The 22,032-nt window shown below is 31.6% G+C and overlaps 2 protein-coding genes across 3 annotated transcripts in view; one reads left to right on the top strand and one right to left on the bottom strand.

Annotated features, from left to right (window-relative positions):
• Nucleotides 1-487, bottom strand: part of LOC126739413 (H(+)/Cl(-) exchange transporter 5) — a 63,978-nt gene extending 63,491 nt beyond the window's left edge. The window contains exon 1 of one of the 2 annotated variants that reach the window (XM_050445099.1): nucleotides 291-487. In XM_050445099.1, the coding sequence (XP_050301056.1) occupies nucleotides 291-293 (3 nt within the window). In that variant the 5' untranslated portion in view covers nucleotides 294-487. The remainder of the gene's footprint in view (nucleotides 1-290) is intronic. The other variant, XM_050445091.1, reaches the window with a different exon arrangement.
• A 368-nt stretch (nucleotides 488-855) lies between these two features.
• Nucleotides 856-19,903, top strand: LOC126739531 (GDP-mannose 4,6 dehydratase). Its single transcript, XM_050445281.1, has 7 exons — nucleotides 856-1,076; nucleotides 18,300-18,426; nucleotides 18,490-18,669; nucleotides 18,721-18,849; nucleotides 18,911-19,143; nucleotides 19,199-19,414; nucleotides 19,480-19,903. The coding sequence occupies exons 1-7, from the start codon at nucleotides 1,023-1,025 to the stop codon at nucleotides 19,627-19,629; spliced, it is 1,089 nt and encodes a 362-aa protein (XP_050301238.1). The 5' UTR covers nucleotides 856-1,022; the 3' UTR covers nucleotides 19,630-19,903.
• Nucleotides 19,904-22,032: the final 2,129 nt, after the last annotated feature.

The following is a 22,032-nucleotide window of genomic DNA, read 5'->3' as shown; positions in this document are numbered from 1 at the left end:
AGAAGAGTCAATTAACAAAATACCTGGAATTAATTAAATTTAGGTGATGACAATATTTTTTGTCCTAAACAGATGGAAGCAGTTGTGTTCCACCCCTTTTGGGGAGGCAAGTCATCAGTTCAAACTTTGTAATATATAATACTATCAGATGTAGTTTGTTATACATAATGCTTGAAAAATTATTTTAAAATATACTAAATTAATTTAAAAAATTATTGCATAGTATAGTGAAAGTTTAAGTAAAAATTATGAAAAACAACCCAAAAAGTAAAACAACAATAATAACTTACCATCGTTTGAGTACGTATATTATAGACGTGTTCAACGCAATGTAAACACGTTTTCACATAATTTAACTATAAAATGATTCTTTAGCAGTTATAATTGTGCACCTATTTGATTTTAAAGATAATTTTATATATTTTTTTTTATTTCCTTGAAGAAGATGGTAAAATTACAAACTGTTCATCTGTCATAAATGAACATGTCATTCTGACCATTCTGGGTCTGGCTAATGTCATTTATTATGCATTATGATTGGTGAAACCGTGATCCCGTGATATTGCACGTGACCTTTCGTTAATTATTTCGCCGTAAGATGGCTGTACTGAATAAATTATTGTTTTTATTGGAATATATTTTTCACTTTTTTATCGTGTAACTATTATAACAAAAATCTAACTACCAATATTCAGCATTTACATCAAAACGCAGGTACAGATAGTTGTAACAGATATAATTAAAAGAGAAAAACTTGATGTAGCGCCATCTATTGAATATAAAGTAAGAAAGGGAGGAATCAAGGTAAAATGACACAATAGATTTCTTATTTTGCACCTTAAAAATACAAAAATTCAATAAATAAACATGGTAGTTTAAGGGGGCGGAGCGAATTGGTAACTACTTGGCAAAATGATAAAAAAACATTATCTGTATTTTATATCCTTATAATACAATAGTTTAATTATTTAGTGTATGTGGCAGCAAACCGGTAGAATTTACTAATTCTTACATTTCGGAAAATGGCTAGTGCAGATAGAAAAAAAGTTGCACTTATTACCGGCGTAAATGGACAGGTAAATAATAACCAAACTCTTAATTAATATTTTTTTCATTTGAATATAGTGGTGTTTAGTAAATTGTAATTAGTTATTATATTAGAGACACGTATGCACATTTTCAAGTAAATATCAATTCAATTATTTAATGTAAACAAACAAGGAACTGTCATTACAGCTGAAGCAAGGTCTGTTTAGTGCAAATGGGAAAATTAGCCATAATGCCTGTCCTTTTAGCGCTAAATTTAAAAACAGTTTTACCGGGACAGGTGACAGAGCATTATTTCAATGTTAGTGTGTATTTTTAACAAACCGGATGTCAAAAACTTAAAGACAATAAATTGAGAGTTAATGTAGGATGAATAAAAAAGGATTTTTGCATTAATGTTTCATATTGTATTTTGGATAAAAAGCAAGAAAAAGTAAATATACAATGCCCCTCTTAATTGTCCTCCCCTCTTATCTTTTGAATGCCTTTATACAGGGTGTCCCGGTTCATGTGGGAAATCTCTCGGATTCAGGTAGAACATCGAAAAATAATACCAAACGTTCCTATAAAAAAAATTCCTACAGGCCTTCTTTACGAAGATACAGCCTCCTAAAGGACGCTGCTGGAAATTGGTTTTTCATAAATTACTTTTAAACTACCCGGTAGAATTTAATAAAAATTTTAGGTGATGAACACTATTAGGGACCTCTTAAAATGACATCCTTAAAATACATTTACCTTGTTTACTTTACCAGGGGCAGACTAGGTTGTACACTTTAATGCATATATTTTTAACACCCTGTATGTTAAAGTCTAAAAAAAATAAATTTGGATACCTTGAACCCTATGCTAAAAAAAAAGGTACTCTTGTTCATTATCGATAAAATGAACCGTTTTGGAGAAAAAAAATAATAAACGAGCCAATGTTTTTTTTTTAAATGTGATAAGTACGCTAGTTATTTAAAAAAACAGAGAAAGAAACAGAGAAATTTCAATGTAAGTCATTTAATTTAAAATAATACATGTTCCTAAAAATACAGCGGTGTCCTAAAAAATACTTTTACAAAATAATAAAAAAAAAACCTGTGATGAGTGTATGTTTTTAAGTTACAAAAAACAACTTACAAAAAAATGCCAAAAACCAAATATGTAAACAAAAGTTAAATTCTTCAATACGAGCAATAAACAATTAATTATTAAAAACTTCATAAGTAGGTTCGACGTGCGCTCCGTGAACTCTAACACATTCGCGGGCACGACGAATCGAGGACTGCTGCACTCGCCACAATAACCCAAGATTTTTTTTTATATTATCACAATGAAATGTAATTCTTTGGAGCAGTTCTTCCTGAGTATCGACTGGGGTGGAATACACCAAGGTTTTGAGGTGACCCCATAGATTAAAATCTAATGGCGTTAGATCGGGAGACCGAGGAGGCCAAGCAACAGGTCCTCCTCTACCTATCCAACGGTTTTCAAAAGTATTATTTAAGTGGTGTCTTACAGCAAGGCTAAAATGGGGTGGGGCTCCATCATGCATAAAATACATAATACATATCTCGGCGGGTTGTAAGGGGCAAATCTTCTAATAAATCTGGAAGATTGTTCTGGAGGAACTCCAAAGAAAGTTCTCCGTTTAAACATGGTGGCAGTTCAAATGGCCCAATCAAAAAATTGCCAATAATTCCTGCACAGGTTTATTGATTGGAATTGATGTTGATGATGAGAAATAATAGTATCACGGGGATTTTCATCAGCCCATACATGCAAGTTATGTAAGTCTTCAATTCCATTTTTGGTAAACCCTGCTTCATCCGTAAAAAGAATCATGGGGTTATTTCGCTGCTGATCTAATAGCCAGTTTGCGAAGTGTATTCTAGGAGCAAAATCTCTGGCCAGTAGTTCATGCACTTTTTCTAAGTGATATGAGTACAACAATTGTTCTTGAAGTACCATATGTACAATTGTTTTGGACGAATGAAGCTGAGCGGCTAACTTTCTAGTAGTACTCGTTGTAGGAGTGTCAGCTACAGCGTAAAATATTTTCTTCTAATTGCACTGTACGTACTGTTCTCCTCCGACCACCATTATTCTTTTTTTTTCAAAACATCCTAAAATTGCATTAAGGAAATTTATTAGTGTTACCTCATTAAGTGGAAAACAGAAACCTACCAGTTTCCCTTAGACGTTGATCAACACCCTCTCAAAAAGTTGACCCTCTTTTTGAAGCTAATTTTCATCATATTGGATATGAGTGTCATTTGGATATTTCAACAGCAAATAACTCAATTTTTTCAAATCTAGCTTATGAAGAATTTTTTTATGATTTCCGAAACGGTAACTACAATGAGCTTAATATCTTTCTATCCTCAATTAATTGGAACGAGTGTTTATCTCATAGTGATCTTAACTTATCAATCAGCGTTTTTGATGAATATCTCTCTATGGGGATTGCATATTTTATTCCTTTAAAGAAATATAGAACTTCCTCATTTCCTAAGTGGTTCTCCCCTGAACTTAGAAAGTTAACTAGGAACAAAAGGAGTGCTCATTCATTATATATGAGAGATAATACAGACGAAAACTATATAAAATTTTCTCGCCTTAGGTCTGAATGCAAATGTATGTCTGATTTGTGCTTCCGACAATATATTGAAGGGATAGATTCCAGCTTACAGAATGACCCTAAATAATTTTGGAAATATATCAATGATAAGAGGTCCAATTATACCCTTCCCAATACCCTCTTTTATGGTGACAAGCAAGCGTCCAGTGGTTTGGATATTGCAAACATGTTTAAAGAATTTTTCCAAACTGTTTATTCTCCTGGTATTGATAATAATCAGCTGCAAAATGGTCCCGCTAATGGTTTAAATTTAAACATTACTAAGATCTTAACATATGATATATTTGAAGGTATTAGCTCACTCCCTAACAAGATTACTGCAGGCCCAGATTATTTAATGCTTTGTTATTTAATGCTTCCTTACAAACATCCACATTTCCAATTGCCTGGAGGGAAAGTTTTATTGTGCCATTGTTTAAAGCTGGCCGTCGGGATGTCATAGATAATTATAGAAGTATTTGCATTCAATCTTCAATACCTAAACTTTTTGATAGCCTTATACCTAATCAACTTTCTTGGTGATGCAAACACACAGAAAAATCCCGATGGATTTTTTCACATTTTGTTGTGTAAAAAAAATGTTTTATTTTAATACACAATTGTTAGATAATATCTCACAGTCCTGTATAAAAATTCTCAGGCATTTTGTATATGTTTTAATGTGTATATTTCATACAATTATTGTATATTAAATTAATACACCATAAGTGGATATTAATTATTAAGATAATGTGTATAAATATTCCACATTTTTTTTTTAAATCCAATGCAGTTTGGTAAAAAATCTAATAACCAAGTATATTTTTACTACAATTTTTAATTATTTTTTTATTCTGGCTTATGTTGATTTTATTTACAATTGTGTAGAATAAAAAAGATTCTTGCTAATAGCCCTTCACAATTATAGAATTTTAAACTATGTATTGTGTAGTTATAATACACAATTGTGTATAAAGGAGGACGCGCCCGACGCCCTTGCCTTTGCCGCTAGAACTTCGTTGTTAGCGTCAATGTTGCCAGATTCAATATTAAACAGTTGTAAAGGTATGCATCAAAATTTGCAGTCGATTTAAAGTTGTTAATTGAAAATGATTTAATAGGATATTTAAAAATAAGCCCGATCAGCATGAGTTCTAATTTTATTTATTTAAATAATATCGTGATAATAACACTCGTAAGGAAAAAGGAAACGTAACTTTTTTAATTGGCGGTGTAATCTTTAAGATACATTTGATGGCAGCATTGCTATAATTCCCAGTGCCACAGGTGTTCAACTGTTCATTCCTCAGTCCTTCAATCAATCGGCCGGCATTAATTTGTTTTAAGGTTTTTTCGTTTCGTTGAGTGTTAAAATTGCATAAGAAAAAAATGGATATATTCGTTGAAGATAAACTTAAGGAGTGGGGTTTATTGGACCAACTCCAGGAGCAGTTTGTAGGTAGGTAATTAGGTAAGCACCATATTTTTTTTGCATTTATTGTATACTTTGGAATTTACTGGATATTTTGATGTTTAGACAGGTAGCTGGTACCTATTTAGTTTTTCAGTGATAACTGATAACTTTACTTATAGAATAGATAAGTAGGTATACTTACTTTTTTTACATCTTTTTTATCTTTGTACCTATCCAATTTTAATGTAGAGGTCGGTTAAATTTGTAACCTTTATTGCATTGTATTTCAATTTGTATTACAAAATGGTATCTACTTAATCATAACACTGTCTGACAGTCCTGTGCCGTCCTTTATAAGTCATGTAGTAGTATTGTAAGGAAATTTGAACACCTATACCTACATATACCTACTCACTGTGGGCAGCCACTAGCTCTCACACTCTCGTCCTTTGGTTAACTTGGTTTAGAAAAACCAAATATTGTCATTGCATTGAAATGCTTTATGTAAGTTTTTATAAATGTGGTTTGTTTAAACTTAAATCAAACTTTTCATAAAAGTGAACCGCAGTCCACAGATACTAAATCTAGCAAGTATAACTTTCACAACTATAGGTAGGTAGATATATACCTACTAAAGTTCCTACTAAATTATTAAAACCTTAGAGAGGGGGAAAAATACGATATATACAGGGTGAGCTTTTTTCGATGTTTAGTACAGGGATCTCGGAATCTGATTCTAATGATGTATCACATGATAGGGTTGTTTTTAAAAATTAAGCTTTTATAACCATTGTTCATTTTTTTTTGCTGTTTATTTTGGTTTAGTCTAGTTGTTATGGGAACAAGAAAATAAATAATGTTTGGATATGTTACTATGGTAACTAAACTATTATCAACAAACTAAAAACCTTTTAAAATTAAATTTTAAAAATTACCTACTACTATTAAAACAAATAATTAAGATTTTTTTTATTGGATAGGAAGGAAGGCTGTAGATATATCGTGTCCACCAAGATCCCCTAAACTTACATGGAGCTATAAAGGAGACAGTGTAAAATATCTATGGAAAAAAATTTTAGAAAAGATTTAATACATTGCTTTAATGTATTAATGGTGGAATTTTCGAAAATATTTCATACAATTAAATAAATTGTTAAAATAAAAAAACAGCTTTTTTTTATCCTGTTTTTCCCAGGCGCACTAGAATTTATTATTACACAGATTTATGACGAAATTCTCTAAAATGTATTTTAAATTTTTAAACAATTTGTTAATTTTTTTTATACAAAAATATTGATTATTTTTAAATTTTTATGAATATAAATACAAAACATTGTAATAAAAAACTCCAGTTCTTATGTTAATTTGATATACAAACCTAAAATAAGTAACCTACACTATATTTAAATTTATAAAACAATATATAGTATTATTATACACAATTTGTAATAAAATTTAATAGTTGAAATGAAAGAAAATAAAAAATATTGTTAAAACAACCTACACTAACGTGTGTATTTAAAATGCACAAATTGTGTTTTTTTCCTGTACATACCATGTTAAAAAAACACTAAGAGTTTACTTTTTTACTGAACAATTGTATTAAATAAATATAAAATATTGTCGAATTTAAGTACACAAATAGTGTACTATATATACAATAAAATAAATCAAATTGATACACAATTTGTTGATTATAGAACCACAGTTGTTTAAACACAATAGCATAGAGAAATTCTACACAAATTGATTCTGTACCATTTCCAGAATCAAATTGTATGTAAAATCTATACAATTGTTGAATTTTTATTCACCTATTTTTAAGAGTGTACTTATCTTATTTAAAAAAAATTAAAAAAAAACATTGGCTCGTTTATTATTTTTTTTCTCCAAAACGGTTCATTTTATTGATAATAATAATAATAAGCCTTTAAGCCTTTATTTCCAATAAACTATGAACAAAAGTGCATTTTTTTTAGCCTAGGGTTCAAAGTATCCAAATTTATTTTTTTTAGACTTATAGACTTAACATACAGGGTGTTAAAAATATACGCATTAAAGTGTACAACCTAGTCCGCCCCTGGTAAAGTAAACAAGGTAAATGTATTTTAAGGATGTCATTTTAAGAGGTCCCTAATAGTGTTCATCACCTAAAATGTTTATTAAATTCTACCGGGTAGTTTAAAGGTAATTTGTGAAAAACCAATTTCCAGCAGCCTCCTTTAGGAGGCTGTATCTTCGTAAAGAAGGCCTGTAGAAATTTTTTTTATAGGAACATTCGGTATTATTTTTCGATGTTCTACCTGGATACGAGAGATTTCCCACATGAACCGGGACACCCTGTATAAAAATTTGAAATTTGGCACACATCATTAGCAACCTAAATACTACTTTTTGGTCCCTAGCTCATCAGGGGGATCATGGGATACATCACTTGAAAGCTCCCACTCTATGCTTTATGGTAGTGCAATATTATTTACAAATTACAGTCCCATTCCACCGTACCAATTATGGTATTAATGAGCCAATTACACGAATGGCTCGAAGTGCTAATGGTCTCTGTCAGGACAGATAAGCTTTTTTGACTCTAGGATTACATCTTTTAAGGGGCAGTTAAAGAATATTATTTCATAGGGGCTTTAATTAATTAACTTATCTACACCTTTCCTTGATTTATAGATGGTTTTGTATCTGAATATATATGTTTGTATGGGTATGCTATGTAACACTTTTGTAAATGGATTCCGTAAATAAATAAATAAATTAATTAATTAATTAATTAATTAATCGAGAAAGCCTGATCCACCTCCCTTAAAAAATTTATATTATTTATGGCGGCGGGACGCCATTTTGAATGAGCTAGAGATCAAAAAGTAGTATTTAGGTTGCTAATGATGTGTGCCAAATTACACATTTTGATATAAAAGCATTCAAAAGATAAGAGGAGGGGGCGGGACAATTAAGAGGGTGTTCAATAAAAAATGTCATAGATTATTGATGCCTTCTCAATAGATGGTCAACATCATGTGGCAATTAATGATTTACAAAAAAATACTTGAAATTGATTATCTACAGGTTGTGTATTTAACCAGTAAGCATGTTGTAGTATTCAAGAATCTATGAGTAGTCTAAGCTATTTCAGTGTTTAATGGTCAATGTAGCAGTTTTGCTGACACAAGTGTTGAACAGAAGCTGCCTCTGTTCATTTAGTTCAATAGGCACCTGAATCAATGCAGATTGTAAGGTTTAGGACAAAATTTAATAAAATATTACCGGAAACTTTCATACATAATTTTTTAATATATATATATATTTTTAATATTTATTCCTTAAATCATTCAAGTGTTAGAAAATGTGTGGAATTTTATCTAAAGTAATTGATAAGGTACCTATGCCCCGCCATTTTTTTCATACTTGAGTAATAGCAACCTTTATATTTCTGGATATTTATTGATAAAATGCGTCTATTTATATTTTAATGACTATGAACAATTTACTAATATTTTATCGATCAAAAAATCCGCACTGAAAACGTATTATTGTTTTGCTTATTATTAAAGTTTATAATAAAATAATAAAATTACATTTTATTATTTTCATACAGTATTTTAAATTGCCCATTTTTTATTGTTAAAATGGGTCAGGTCTTAAGTCACTTTTTGACAAATAATTAAAAATTGTGTATAAATAAACTACATTAGGTATTCCACTTGATCACATCTAGTATACATATAGGTTGAGTTTCAGCTCAGAAAGCCTTTCTACAGTCATTATCAAATGTTTATCAGATCTAGATTGAGAGATTGACAGATCTAGACTGTTTAAATTTGGTTCAAATTTATTTCAGCTGATAGTGAGATTTCAATATGTATCACAAATTTTGTTTTTCATTAGAATTATTAGTAATCATTTCTCGTTATTACTGATACTTTTCATGGCTCTGCCTCAATTTCAAGATCTCTATGTTTTTTTGCATTGTATATATTTTGCTTAGAATTATTATTCTTAAAAGTCTTAGAATGTTGCGCTTGGTATATTTGGTCTATTGTAGTTTTATCTTTCTTGTGTAAGGTCGGTTCTGTCCCTGTAAAGTATTTATCAAGCATCTTAGTAACATATAGTCATAGTTTTGCTCCTTATATCTGGACTTCAAACAAAATCCAACTCTTTCTGTAGTTTTTCTTGCACAAAGAGTGATTGCCCTAAAATTCTTGCTGTTTTATTTTGAGTGTCATGCAGTCATCAGCTGACCAGTAGGACTATATCCTAACATAATTCTTATATACTGACTGACAATTTAAAAACGTATCGGCATTTAATATTGGCTCTACCAATGATTGTATAAAAATTAGGCAAAACACGTCAATTTACCCAGAACGTCTACCCCTAAAATTTTAAATGGCAACCCCTATTTCGTTTACAATTTTTGTGTTCCTTATAAAATTGTACATAAACTGTATTTAATTTTTTTTTCAAAATCCTGACTTTCCAAAAACCTCACAACTAAATCATGCAACTCTGAAAAATTATGATAATAATAATAAAATGCTGGAAACCTTACCTTTACTACTTTATAAATTGTTAAAAATGGGTTCGATTTCTTCTCCAAGCACAAGGACAGCCGGTAGTCAATTTTTTCTCGGACGTTTTGAAGAGTTTCAGGTAAAATACTTCTACACTTCTGTACAATGTTGTTCTGTACGGCTGTAATTGTTGAATTGAATCTGGTTGAGTTTTAATACGACGGATTTCAAGTGAGCCAGTAAGAAAAAATTCAGCCGTGTCAAATCTGGTGACCTAGGTGGCCATTCTATGCGTTCCCACCTACCAATTCACTGCTCTGGGTAATGATTAGCCAACCACTCTCTTACTGGGCGTACATAAGGCGGAGGCGCTCCGTCCTGTTAAGTCTAGCAAATGTTCATCTAGAGCGAGATTTCCATTGGCGTCCGTTCGATTTTCCACCTCATGAACTATAAGAGGTTCTATGGTTGTGTCTAACATTTCTGCAAAAATTACTATTTAGAGTTCCTTTGATGAAGAGGGGACTGATGATGCTCTTGCCTAATATACCTAATCGCTCAAACATTTAATTTTTGAAGGTATTGCGTATGTCCCTCTCTAATAATGTGAGGATTGAAATCACTTCAATAATGACAGGTTTGTTTGTTAACTTTGCCATTCAAGTAAAAGTGCATTCGTCACAGAAACAGATATTCTTTATTAACGTGGGCTGAGTAATAATCTTGCCCGATGTAATTTCTCTCAAAACTCAATACGTCGGTCTGGGTCATCATCCCCTAGTTCTGGAGTAATTAGGAGTTTGTATGGATGAAATTTATGAAGCTTCAATATTTTCCTGACTCACTTACGCGACAGTCCAGATCTGCAACTTTACGAAGGGACGTAGTGGGAGTCATGGCAACTTCACCAAGAACCTCAATCTGCAGTTACATATTTCTTAATCAAGAGATTTATCATAGTATCCCCTAAAAGACTTATTTTTTTTTAAGTAGTAGGTATTTCCTTCTGTAAGCTGTCATCAATTTACGTAAAATCGACATCTTTATTTCATGGCTTTTCCATGATGCATTGATAAGACCAATGTCTAGTAACTCATGAAATAAAATCTTGTACTGACCGAAGTTATCTGCTCTGTCACAACACTTTCTAATACTCCAGTGTTTGCGGTCTCATTCAAAAATTTGTGTTTAATGCATAGTCAAGAATGGTCTTTTCAATTGAACTAACGAACATTCTTTCAACTAGTATGAAGTTGAAAATGACAAAACTGCATAAGTCCGAAGATTTGGATCGTGCTCTATCAAAATAAAATACTGGCCTATTTTTTTTTACAAGAATAATTCCAAGGTTAAATGCTTCTTCCAGATATTGAATAACCTTGTATTAAATGAGCTTGGATATGAACCGTTATTAGGCGACAATTGTGGTGGCAAGTAGATAGTGTAGCACCCCATAATCAAAGGGTAGCGACTAGCTTTTAAACGAAAACTTTCCCAAACATTAGATTGGAAACCAGGGTGTTGTGCTTTCGCCTGCCAGAAGCCCTGACTTGTGCCCGCTGAATATTTGTTGAGGAAATTAGAGGGAATATAAATTTAATTTTTTGCGGAAAAACTTTATTAAAGCACAGTGACTCTACGAGCGAGAGGGCGAATAATCCAGCGGTTGCTAACAAGCAATACTCGCAAACGAATTCAAAAATACATATAGAGAACGAAGTAGGGTTAGTGGAGTATTTAGTTCGAGTTTAATTATTGTTATAGTAAGTTTAGTTGAGTTACTAAAGTTTAAATTATTAGATGTAAATTTGTTTTAAATGTTGTTTAAAATATAATTAGATATATTGATTGAGTATAGTTTCTATTCTAATATCCTGTTCTTCGTTTTTATTCTAAAGACAACTTTTAATATGTTGTTTTATTATGGAATATGATTAAAATGTATAGTTCTTTTATTCTTACTGGAAGGACGCAATTATTAAGCGATTGCAAAAAATATACTGAGCTTTGCCGCCGTGAGAGCCGTGGCGTTGTTAAAATAATGCGGGTGGATAATATAATAAAATAATTTTAAAATTTTCAATTCTATATATTTCAGTTTATTTCAATAATATTTCTACTAACAAAATTAACTTTGACTGCTTTGATCGGATTGAACTTTTATCCGTTCTAAATCTGTTTTTTTTTGTTTAATAGGTTTAGAATTGATTGTATTGTTGTAAAGTTTACCTGGTGTATGGTTTTAACGTTATACAGTATTTTAGGTTAGGAAACGAAATAATCAAGTATTTTTAAGATAAATATCATTCTCCGGACATAAAGTTTAATTTCAAATACAATGTGATAAATGAAAATTCACCTGTTATACATTATTATAAAACACTTATATATACTTATCAAGATTTAATATTCTAAATGGCTCTTGTCAGAATTAGAATCGTTATCGTCAGGCCGAATTATTATTTGGAGTAAGTGGTTAAACCGTGTATTCGTTTTTTGTTTTAGTTACGCAATTTTCTACATAATTTTTCCATTCATGACTTTCGAATTCTTTAATAACTACCGCACTTAATGTTGCTGAAATGTTGCACTTTTGGAGCTGTTTTTTTAATGTACCCCAAACTAATTCAATCGGATTAAAGACACAATAATATGGAGGCAATTTTAAAACAGTATGTCATTACTTTTACTTTTGGAAATTTAACATTGCCTTTTTTAATATGAATTTATCGGCAACAGGAATATTTTTAAAATTTATTATATCTTGTTTTTTAAAATTAATATTTGGTATTTCATTTAAAATTCTTGAATGACATTCTCACTCGGTGTGACACTCAAATCACAAGATAGTTTTACCACTAACCAAAACTCTTTATTTTACTCTCGACACGTGTCTCGCTAACGAATGTTAGCATCTTCGGGATAAGATTAAAACAACACTCAAACTACTTACAAGTGCTCTTATATATTAAAGGTGTAACGAATAACACTAACTAAACTATACAGTTGGCTATTAGGGCTATATCAGTTGACTATACCTTTACCCCTGTTTAGAATGGCCTTTTGATTTTTAAATATTGGTAAATTTTCATATGTTACCTATTGTTCTATTGTTATGGGTACGCTCTACAAAGTGACCAGAATTTAAAACATGTTCAGCCAAACTTGATTTTTTAACTCTTTCATATTTCACATGAGTGCTTTAAATCTGACATTAATTGATCTTCTTGTTTGCCCTAGGTACTTCTTGTTACAATCGTTGCAATTAATCTCCTACACCCGGACTTTTCATTAGTCTTTAACTAAACTTCCTAACTTAAGATTTTAAACTTCCTAACTTAAGAACTTTGATAGACCATTCTTAGACCTAAGTATTTAAAAACCCTATCAAAGCTTCTTGTGAAGGTAGGATAGAAAAGTTTGCTTATTTTCATCTCTTTGAAGTGTGGTAGACTTTTTGAGATTAACAGTAAATCTATGTCTTCTAATCAGCTCGTCAATAATATTATGTCATAACTAGTGGCCCTAGAAATTGTTTTAATTAATGCTTTTTCTGTATCAACCAAACAATGCTTGGTACATTGTGCTAATAAATACATGCTAGCCATTTTCTGTTGAAAGCAATGGTTGGAGTCCGGAATTATCTATCTAAAAGTATTTGTTTCTTTTCGATAAATATCAAATTCTACCTGATTATGATTTTTGATGACAAGATTATGCAAGAATGGAAGTTGGGTATTCCTCTCGTGTTCGCAGGTAAATTTAATGGATGTTATTGAGTTACAAATTTATCAATATTGATCATCTATTTAATAATCACCAATATATCTTAACCAAATTCGTGAAAGTATTTGATTGAATTTTTTGCATTTAAGTCAAAACGGTTGATGAAGAGCTCTGGGAGAGAGAAAAAGGCCGAGGCTCTTGGCTGTGCCTTCCAGTTGTTTTACAGTAGTTGTTATATTAAAAAATATTGCAGTTTTTTAAATTCAATTATTTCTTGGAGATTATCGAAACCTTTACTTCCAAAAATTCAATCAGATATTCCAAAGTCTCTGATATAGGAATGCATGAGAAAAAAGAAAATACATCACTAGAAACAATAACTATATCTGTACTTAGAATTAAATTATTGATTTTTGAAAAACAATGTTAGCTGTTTTGACTGGAAAACAATGGTAATTTTAAGATCTCAAATTTCTTTACTTGGAATTCCAAAATTATATCGTTTACCAAAAATCTCCACTATAGGATCTGCAACTTAAAAGATTTGAAAGTTTTTTAAGTTAAAGAAAACTGAGAGCTCCTGTTTTAAAACACTCTTAATATTAAAATAGTAAAGACAATTTTTTTGCGGCGGCAGGGGCATTGATCTGGTATTGAGGACCGATGCCATCTTATTAAACTTCGTGCTCTTGATTTACACTTTTAAATCCAATGAATATTCACATGAAAGTCACTTCGCTACCAATCCACCACCTAAAAAATAAGACAGCCAAAGCTAGAAAATTAAAAGACTAAAGACTATAATGATTTACTAATATTTCTTGAAACCTATGATTAAAATAAATTTTGTGACATTATTATACTGAGAGTTGGTCTGTTGAAAACATTAACCTTTATAATATAAGTAATTTCAATGTGTATTATAATAATGCAAAATTCAATAAAAACGATGGTACTGTTGTATATATAAAGAAAAGTCTAGATGCCTCAGTCCAAAATTTAACTCTAAATAAATCAAGAGTTACACTAAGCCAAGTTAATTTTCATATTCATGACATTAACTATGAAATTCTTTGTGAGTATAGACCACCATCAACTAATGCACAATTTTTTTTAGTGACTTGAGCAAATTTTTTTCTTATAAAACCAACAGCCTTCTATCTAATATTAACATATTAAATAAGGAAGATAAAGAGGTTAGTCAATACCTATCCCTTTTAAATTTTTACGAGTTTTATAATTGCTTAAATGGGTCTACACGTGTTACATCTACAAGCAGGTCATCTCTTTATCACATTTTTGTGAAAAATAGTTTTAAAACAAATTCAACTCATCAAACCTCGTTTATACTTCAAAATGATATATGATCACTATCCTATAATGACCGATTTTTCTTCAAAAGTTATAAACATAAAAAAATAGCAAGTATCCAGGATTATCTCAACATTAGACCCTGGAAAGTTTGAAGATCTACTTAAAGGGGAAAGCTGGGGAGAGGTCTTGGAAACAAATAACGCTGAGGCGGCAACACAAAATATTACGAATAATATGGCATTATTTGTGGGAAAAGCGACTAACCAAAAAACAGTTTACTACACCGAGCAGAAAAAACTTAAACCCTGGATTACCACAAGCCTTATCTAAGCACTGAGGAAACCTAATAAAATGAAAAAAAATACTTTTAAAGAATAACAATTTGGAAAATAAGAGAGTTAATATAAATTATAGAAACAATCTAAATAAAATAATTAATAAACAAAAGTTTAACTATTACAAAGCCCAAATAAATCCTCATCAACATGATTTCAAAAAGATATACCAGATCATTTCAAATGCAGTTAATGAAACTAAGGAACAATCTAAAAACAGATGTTCAGGATGATAATAATCAGCCGTTTACTGACAAAAGAGAAATGCTGCTGAATCCCGCAACCAATTTTTTGTTAATGTAGGGAAAACTATGGCCAGTAAAAGAAAATCTCCAAGCAATATTTTCAAACTAAAGTATAGATCACTGAACTTAATGTTTTTAAGACCTGTTAGTAGAAATGAAATTATTGAACATATAAATTCACTCAAAAACAACTGTTCGCCTGGTTATAATGGAACACAAACTCAAATCATAAAAAAATTTCACCTATATAATTAATCCATTGATACATATAATCAATCTTATATTTACATCGGGCACTGTCCCTGAATGTTTTAAAACCTCAGTTGTTACTCCCATCTATAAAGCTGGTGAAAGATCAAAAATTATAATTTTTTGTCCAATTAGTGTGATTACAAATTTTGCCAAAACTTGAAAAATGCTTAAAAGAACGACTCTCTAAATTCTTGTCTGATAATACCATTTTATTTAAAAACCAATTCGGCTTCTGCACAGGTATTAGTAGTTCGGACGCTATACTCCAGGTCACAAGAACCATAATGAAACACCTCGTTAAGGGTGTGCAAGTGCCTTGCAAGATTTCTTGATCTAGCGAAGGCTTTTGACACGGTACCTCATGAGAACCTTCTTAATGTCCTAAATATTTGGTGTCAGGGGTTGTGTTAGAAGATTTTAAGAGTTATTTGGCGAGCCGAAAACAGATGACTAAAATTAATGATACCTATAGTGATCCCTCAGAGATGCTGATAGGAATACCACAGGGTACCGTTCTTGGGCCATTACTTTTCTTAGCCTATATAAATTTTTTAACAGATTACTTGAAATTGGTATGGTGTGTGAGGTGCGTGAAAAAACATCTTTAGGTTTAAGATTAATCAAAAATTGGCTCTTTCAAACTTACATGAAATGTTGACAAAACCAACTACATACACTACCGCTCAAAAGTTTTTGCCCACAAATGACTGTTTTAAAGTTATAACTAAAAATAATAAACCCATCAGTTATTCTTATGAAACGGTTTATTTATAACAAAATGAATATAAACAATAAATTTTTCAATTAATTAAATCTAAGAAAATCAAATTTTGGAATCATCTACATGTCCGCCTCGATTTTTAATAACAGCTTCACAGAGTTTTGGTAGTCTTCTAATTAATTTGTCTAAAGTTTCCTGAGGTATCTTGTGCCACTCTTCTTGGATAATCCCCCACAAGTCTTCTTTTGATGTGGGGCATGATTTTCGCACTTGTCTGTCCAGTTTATCCCACAGTAATTCGATAGGATTGAGGTACGGGGCGAGATTGTGGGGGCCATACCATAACTTTCAGAAGATGTTGCCTTTGTAATTGACCTAAATATTGCTTGCACAATTTCGACGTGTGCTTGGGATCATTGTCATGTTGAAAGATGAAGTTTTTCCCAATTATTCGAGTACCAGAAGGAAGTTCATTGTCACTTAAAATTGTTTTGTAACCCTCTTTTCGAAGAATTCCCTCTATTCTAACTAGATCGCCTACTGCAGATCCTCCGAAACAACCCCACACCATCACCGAACCACCACTGTGTTTAACTGAGGCCACCGCACAGTTCTCAGCGACCCTTTCATTGGCATAACGGCGAACAAAAACTCACCTCTTCGTTCCAAAAACCTCGAATTTCGACTCGTCACTCCAGAGAACTTTCTTCCAGTCATCAATGGTCCATTCTTTGTGTGATTGGGCCCACTCAAGTCTTTTCTTCTTATTAACATCCTTCAGTAACGGTTTTGATACAGTTAAACGTCCTTTAAGACCAGCATTATAAAGTCGCCGTTTTACTGTCGAAACACTGACCGCTCTTTGACGCTCCTTGTTGATTTTTGCTGTTAAATTTGACGGTTAGTCTTTCCAGCCTTATAAAGTCCAACCTTTTGTTTCTACCGATAACTCTTTTGTTTAAGCCATTTTAAAGAATGTTGAAAAACCAGCAAAGAAACGGTGACAATCGTCAATAAGCAAGGAAAATTATTTACCAATGTTACACAAAATCAATTCTTGAAAACTAAACACCTTTAAATGTTTTAAATTTCATCGGAATCGAGCTGTAAACAGATTAGTTTTTTAGAAGTGCATATTTTCACTACATTGTATGTTATTTGCAAAACTATTTTTAAATACTCAGTGTTTTTTAACGAACCATAGTTGATAGGTATGCTCTTTAAGCATATATGCAATTTACAAAGATACAATCTAAATGTAGGTATAAAGATGAGATTTTTGTATATAATTTAAAATATTAAAAAGAATACATGGTGGGCAAATACTTTTGAGCGGTAGTGTAGCTTTCTCCCTAACAAATGCCAATCGTCCTAATTTTAATAGCATCTAGGTAAATGTATTAACATTCTAAATATTTAGGAGTAATCGTCGACCAGAACCTCGAGTGGAAACAACATATGTTAAGATTAACTAATAACATTATAAATTAATTCGGAAATTTTATATGAAATACATATAAATATACAACATTTTAACATACTAACATTTTGCCGCTAACAGTAAGGATGACAGACTGTGTATGTCAAATATGTAAAATGTATCACTTTTATAGGTCATAATTTCGAAAAGTTTTCATCATTATTCTGAATTGTTTTTCTTGATTCAAAGTAATAAAACTTCTTTTTTTTTCTTTTTAATTATTATAATTATATTAATTTTATTTATATTATAAACTATCAAGCTAATTAAGTTTTGTAAACTTATTTTAATATTTATCCAGTTAGTTTTTATTGTTAAACTCTTAGTATTATAGTTATTATGGTACACACAGAAATTAGGTTTTCTAGGTACCTAATATAATTACAATAGTAAACGTACAAATTTTTGTATAATATAAACATGTATGTAACAATTTAATTTTGGCAATATATGAATATGAGTATGTTGTAGCTTTAAAGTATGTTAATGCGTTTTGAGGTTTCTATGATAATATCCCCAGAGCTTATTGCATTTCTGAAAATATTTTTAGGACTTTTAAAGTGTACATCAAGTATGTAACTATTTAAATTTTCATCAAAAAATTCGTATTCATTTTATGGTATTAAATTGCCCACAGGATGGTTCCTATTTAGCAGAATTCTTGCTAAACAAAGGCTATGAAGTGCATGGCATTATTCGCAGGGCCAGTACCTTTAACAACAGCAGAATAGAACATTTATATGGGGAATCATATGCTCGTAAAGGTAACTAATAGATATAAGTGTTTTACACTTTTTTTATAATCTTAAATATTTTTTAATGTTCAGGTGGAAAGTTTCAGTTGCATTATGGTGATATGACCGATTCCAGTTGCCTTGTAAAAATTATTAACAAAGTCAAACCTATAGAAATCTATAATTTAGCTGCTCAAAGCCATGTTAAAGTTTCTTTTGATTTAAGCGAATATACTGCTGAAGTCGATGCTGTTGGTACTCTTAGACTTTTAGGTTTGTATATAATGTGCGAATAACTCCACACGATACAATAAATAATTCCAGATGCTATCAGAACCTGTGGCCTCGAAAATTATTCAAAATTTTACCAAGCTTCCACCAGTGAACTTTATGGTGATGTTAAAGCCATACCGCAAAATGAGGAAACCCCTTTTAATCCTAGGTCCCCTTATGGTACGTTTTTTATAATAAAAAAATATTTCTATCTAACTTGTATAATAATAATTTTTGATAGCATGTGCCAAACTTTATGCTTATTGGATCGTAATAAACTATAGGGATGCTTATAATATGTTTGCTTGCAATGGTATTCTTTTTAATCATGAAAGTCCTAGGAGAGGTGAAACATTCGTTACTAAAAAAATAACTAGAGAAGTGGCTAAGATTCACTTGGGCCTCAGTGAATGCTTGGTTTTAGGAAATTTAAACTCTAAAAGGGATTGGGGACATGCCAGAGATTATGTCGAAGTAAGTCTTCTAAAAAAATTATTTAAGTCCGTTTTTCTTAATATTGTTTTTACAGGCTATGTGGATGATGCTTCAACAAGAAAAACCAGAAGATTTTGTCATAAGTACAGGCGAAACCCATAGCGTAAAAGAATTTGTTGAGGAGGCTTTTAAGCATGTAGGCAAAGAAATTGTCTGGGAGGGTGAAGGGCTTAAAGAAGTGGGCAAGGAAAAAGACACTGGAATTATTAGGGTTAGAGTTGATCCCAAATATTTTCGACCTACAGATGTTGTAAGTATACCGTACTATAGCTTTAAGCACTATAGAAATAATAAAGGTGATGTTTTTATTTACAGAATTTTCTTCTGGGTGACTCAAGTAAAGCTAAAAAGGCTTTTGGTTGGACGCCCAAAGTTTCATTTCTCGAGTTAGTGAAAGAAATGATGGTAGCTGATATTCAGCTAATGAAGCAGCAGAAAAATACATCCCTTGAGAGAGTCTCTTAATTTTCTCCTTGTATTTTTGTATGCACAAAATGGTATTTGGTAAATTGCAACTTAAAACTCTATTTAAGTATGTTAAGCTACTAAGAGGTATTAAATATTGATAAAAAGGGACTATTGCATTTAACAATTAAGTTATTTTGTAAATATACGCTAAGATTACTGGAAAGTTAATTTATAAAAAGACTTATATTCCATTAGTAAAGACATTTCTTGAGAGTTACTATAATAGATTGTATGATTGGTTGTAATTTACAAATAAATATATTTACAGCTTTTTTATGTTATCCTTTCCCTTAATCAAAATCCAGAATTTAGAATTTCCTTAGTAGTAATTCATTACTTACTTTTAATATAAAATGTTAAGTGCGCCGTTTTTCGTGCGAGTGTTAAAACTGAACGGGTTTGATAGTATTATATAGGGATTCGGTGAAAGATTCCGACAAGTTTGGCGGTTGAATCCGTTTGTAGGCCCGGCCTCCAGGCAGATATTTATGGTTTAGACCCGATCAAAAAGGTCGGACGGAAAACTGAACGTAAGATTATTTTTGAAACAGCAGTTCCTTATCTTCCTACTCTCCACCGTTATTTAAATTTGGCGTGTTTCATTGCCAGAACTTCGTTCATTATGTCGATTTTATAGTATTCATGCATGCCCTCCTTATACAGGGTGATTCATTAAGAATAGGCAATCTCTGAACTGGGGATACTGCACACCAAAGTATGTCGATTGAGCTTAACATGTTTTATACAAATGTTGCAGGTTTACGAGATACAGGGTACTTAAAGTTGGAATTTTAACTTGAAATTTCTTAATAATTTTGTGATTTTAAGCAGTATCGTCTTGAAAATTGGCGAGTTTATGTGTTTTGACATAAAAATTACGAATTTTGTGGTGAATTTAGCATTATTTGTACAGGGCGTTAGTTACACCCTGTTACTTAGGTAAATTACAACATATCTTTTTTGCCTAATCAGTTATGGTTAAAACAACTAGAAAATCTAAAAGGCAGTTCAATTTTGAATAAAAAAGGTACTCTTATTTATTTCATGTAACTCTGTCAGTTTTTAAGTTATTTGCATTTTAAACATTCAGCGTAAAGAATCCTGAGCCATTAACCTTTTTTCAAGTAGGCTTGTGTCAGCACTTATCAGTTTTTCGTGTAAGAAATTATATGACAATTTTACTGTCACTAAGTAAGAGTGTAGTATTTGTAGTAAAAATTCTAAAATAAGAAAATGCCATGTCATAATGAATATTCCAACAGTGAAATGCGTGATATGATTTGCGTTTTTGCTCGGTCAAATTATAGTGGACTTGGTGCAGCCAGAAGGTATTTAGAATTATACCCAAATCGACCCAATCACAAACTGTTCAGACCTATTTATACCCGCCTAGGCGAAACAGGGTGTTTTCGTCCTAAAACCTTAAATGGTGCACCAAAAAATATAAACGTCGAAGATGAAGAAGAGGTTTTAGCTCGTATTCCGGAAAATCCAGATCTCAGTACTCGTCGGTTAAGTACGGCAACAGGAATAAGCCAATCGTCTATTTGGAGATTTTTAAAAAAAGAGAATCTCCAATCTAGAGAATCCATATCACTATACTCCTGTCTAAAATTTGCTACCTCAAGATTTACCAGTTCGCCTACAGTTTGCTCAATTTATGCTAGATAAACAATCCGAAAACCAGGAATTTCTTAATGACCTTCTTTTCACCGATGAGGCGACGGTTACTAGACGAGGTTTTTAATTGGAAAAACAATCATTTGTGGGACTCCGAAAATGCACATGCTCTAAAGGAACGACATTTTCAGCATGAATTCAAGGTAAATATTTGGTGTGGTGTGATATCTAGTTTTTTTATTGATCCTTTTGAACTTCCTCCTAATCTGAACGGGCTCCTCTATTTAAACTTCCTTGAACAACAGTTAAACCCACTACTAGAAGATATACCACTAGCCATAAGGCGGAACATGGTGGTTTATGCAAGACGGGGCGCCGCCACATTTTTCTCTGCCAGTACGGCGATACCTGAATGAACATGTTCCTCACCGGTCGATTGGGCGTGGCAGCGAATTTGTTTGGCCACCTAGAAATCCAGACTTAAACCCTCTAGATTTCTCAATATGGCCACACATGAAGGACATGGTTTACAAAGATACAATTAATTCCATCGAAGAATTACGACAGAAAATTCAAGAAGCTGCTAATATCAAAAATAATCAACAAATGTTATTTAATATTCAAAGGTCTTTAAGGAGACGCTTTACAAAGTCTATTGAAGTGGAAGGCGGGCATTTTGAGCATTTACTTTAAAGTTTTCTTTTAATATTGTTACTGATTGTTATTTGTTGTCTTTACTGTTATTACCCAGCATACTAGTAATTTAAAAGAATGCATTCC

This window comes from Anthonomus grandis, chromosome 1 (genome assembly GCF_022605725.1).
Source record: "Anthonomus grandis grandis chromosome 1, icAntGran1.3, whole genome shotgun sequence".
Taxonomy (NCBI): domain Eukaryota; kingdom Metazoa; phylum Arthropoda; class Insecta; order Coleoptera; family Curculionidae; genus Anthonomus; species Anthonomus grandis.
This window is presented reverse-complemented; position numbering and strand designations above follow the sequence as displayed.

Bases quoted from the DNA above. Each gene is read 5' to 3' on its own strand.
- LOC126739531 (XM_050445281.1), top strand. From the start codon at position 1,023: ATGGCTAGTGCAGATAGAAAAAAAGTTGCACTTATTACCGGCGTAAAT. The intron at 1,077-18,299 runs GTAAATAATAAC...AATTGCCCACAG, and splicing joins TTACCGGCGTAAATGGACAG to GATGGTTCCTATTTAGCAGA. The intron at 18,850-18,910 runs GTACGTTTTTTA...AATTTTTGATAG, and splicing joins TAATCCTAGGTCCCCTTATG to CATGTGCCAAACTTTATGCT.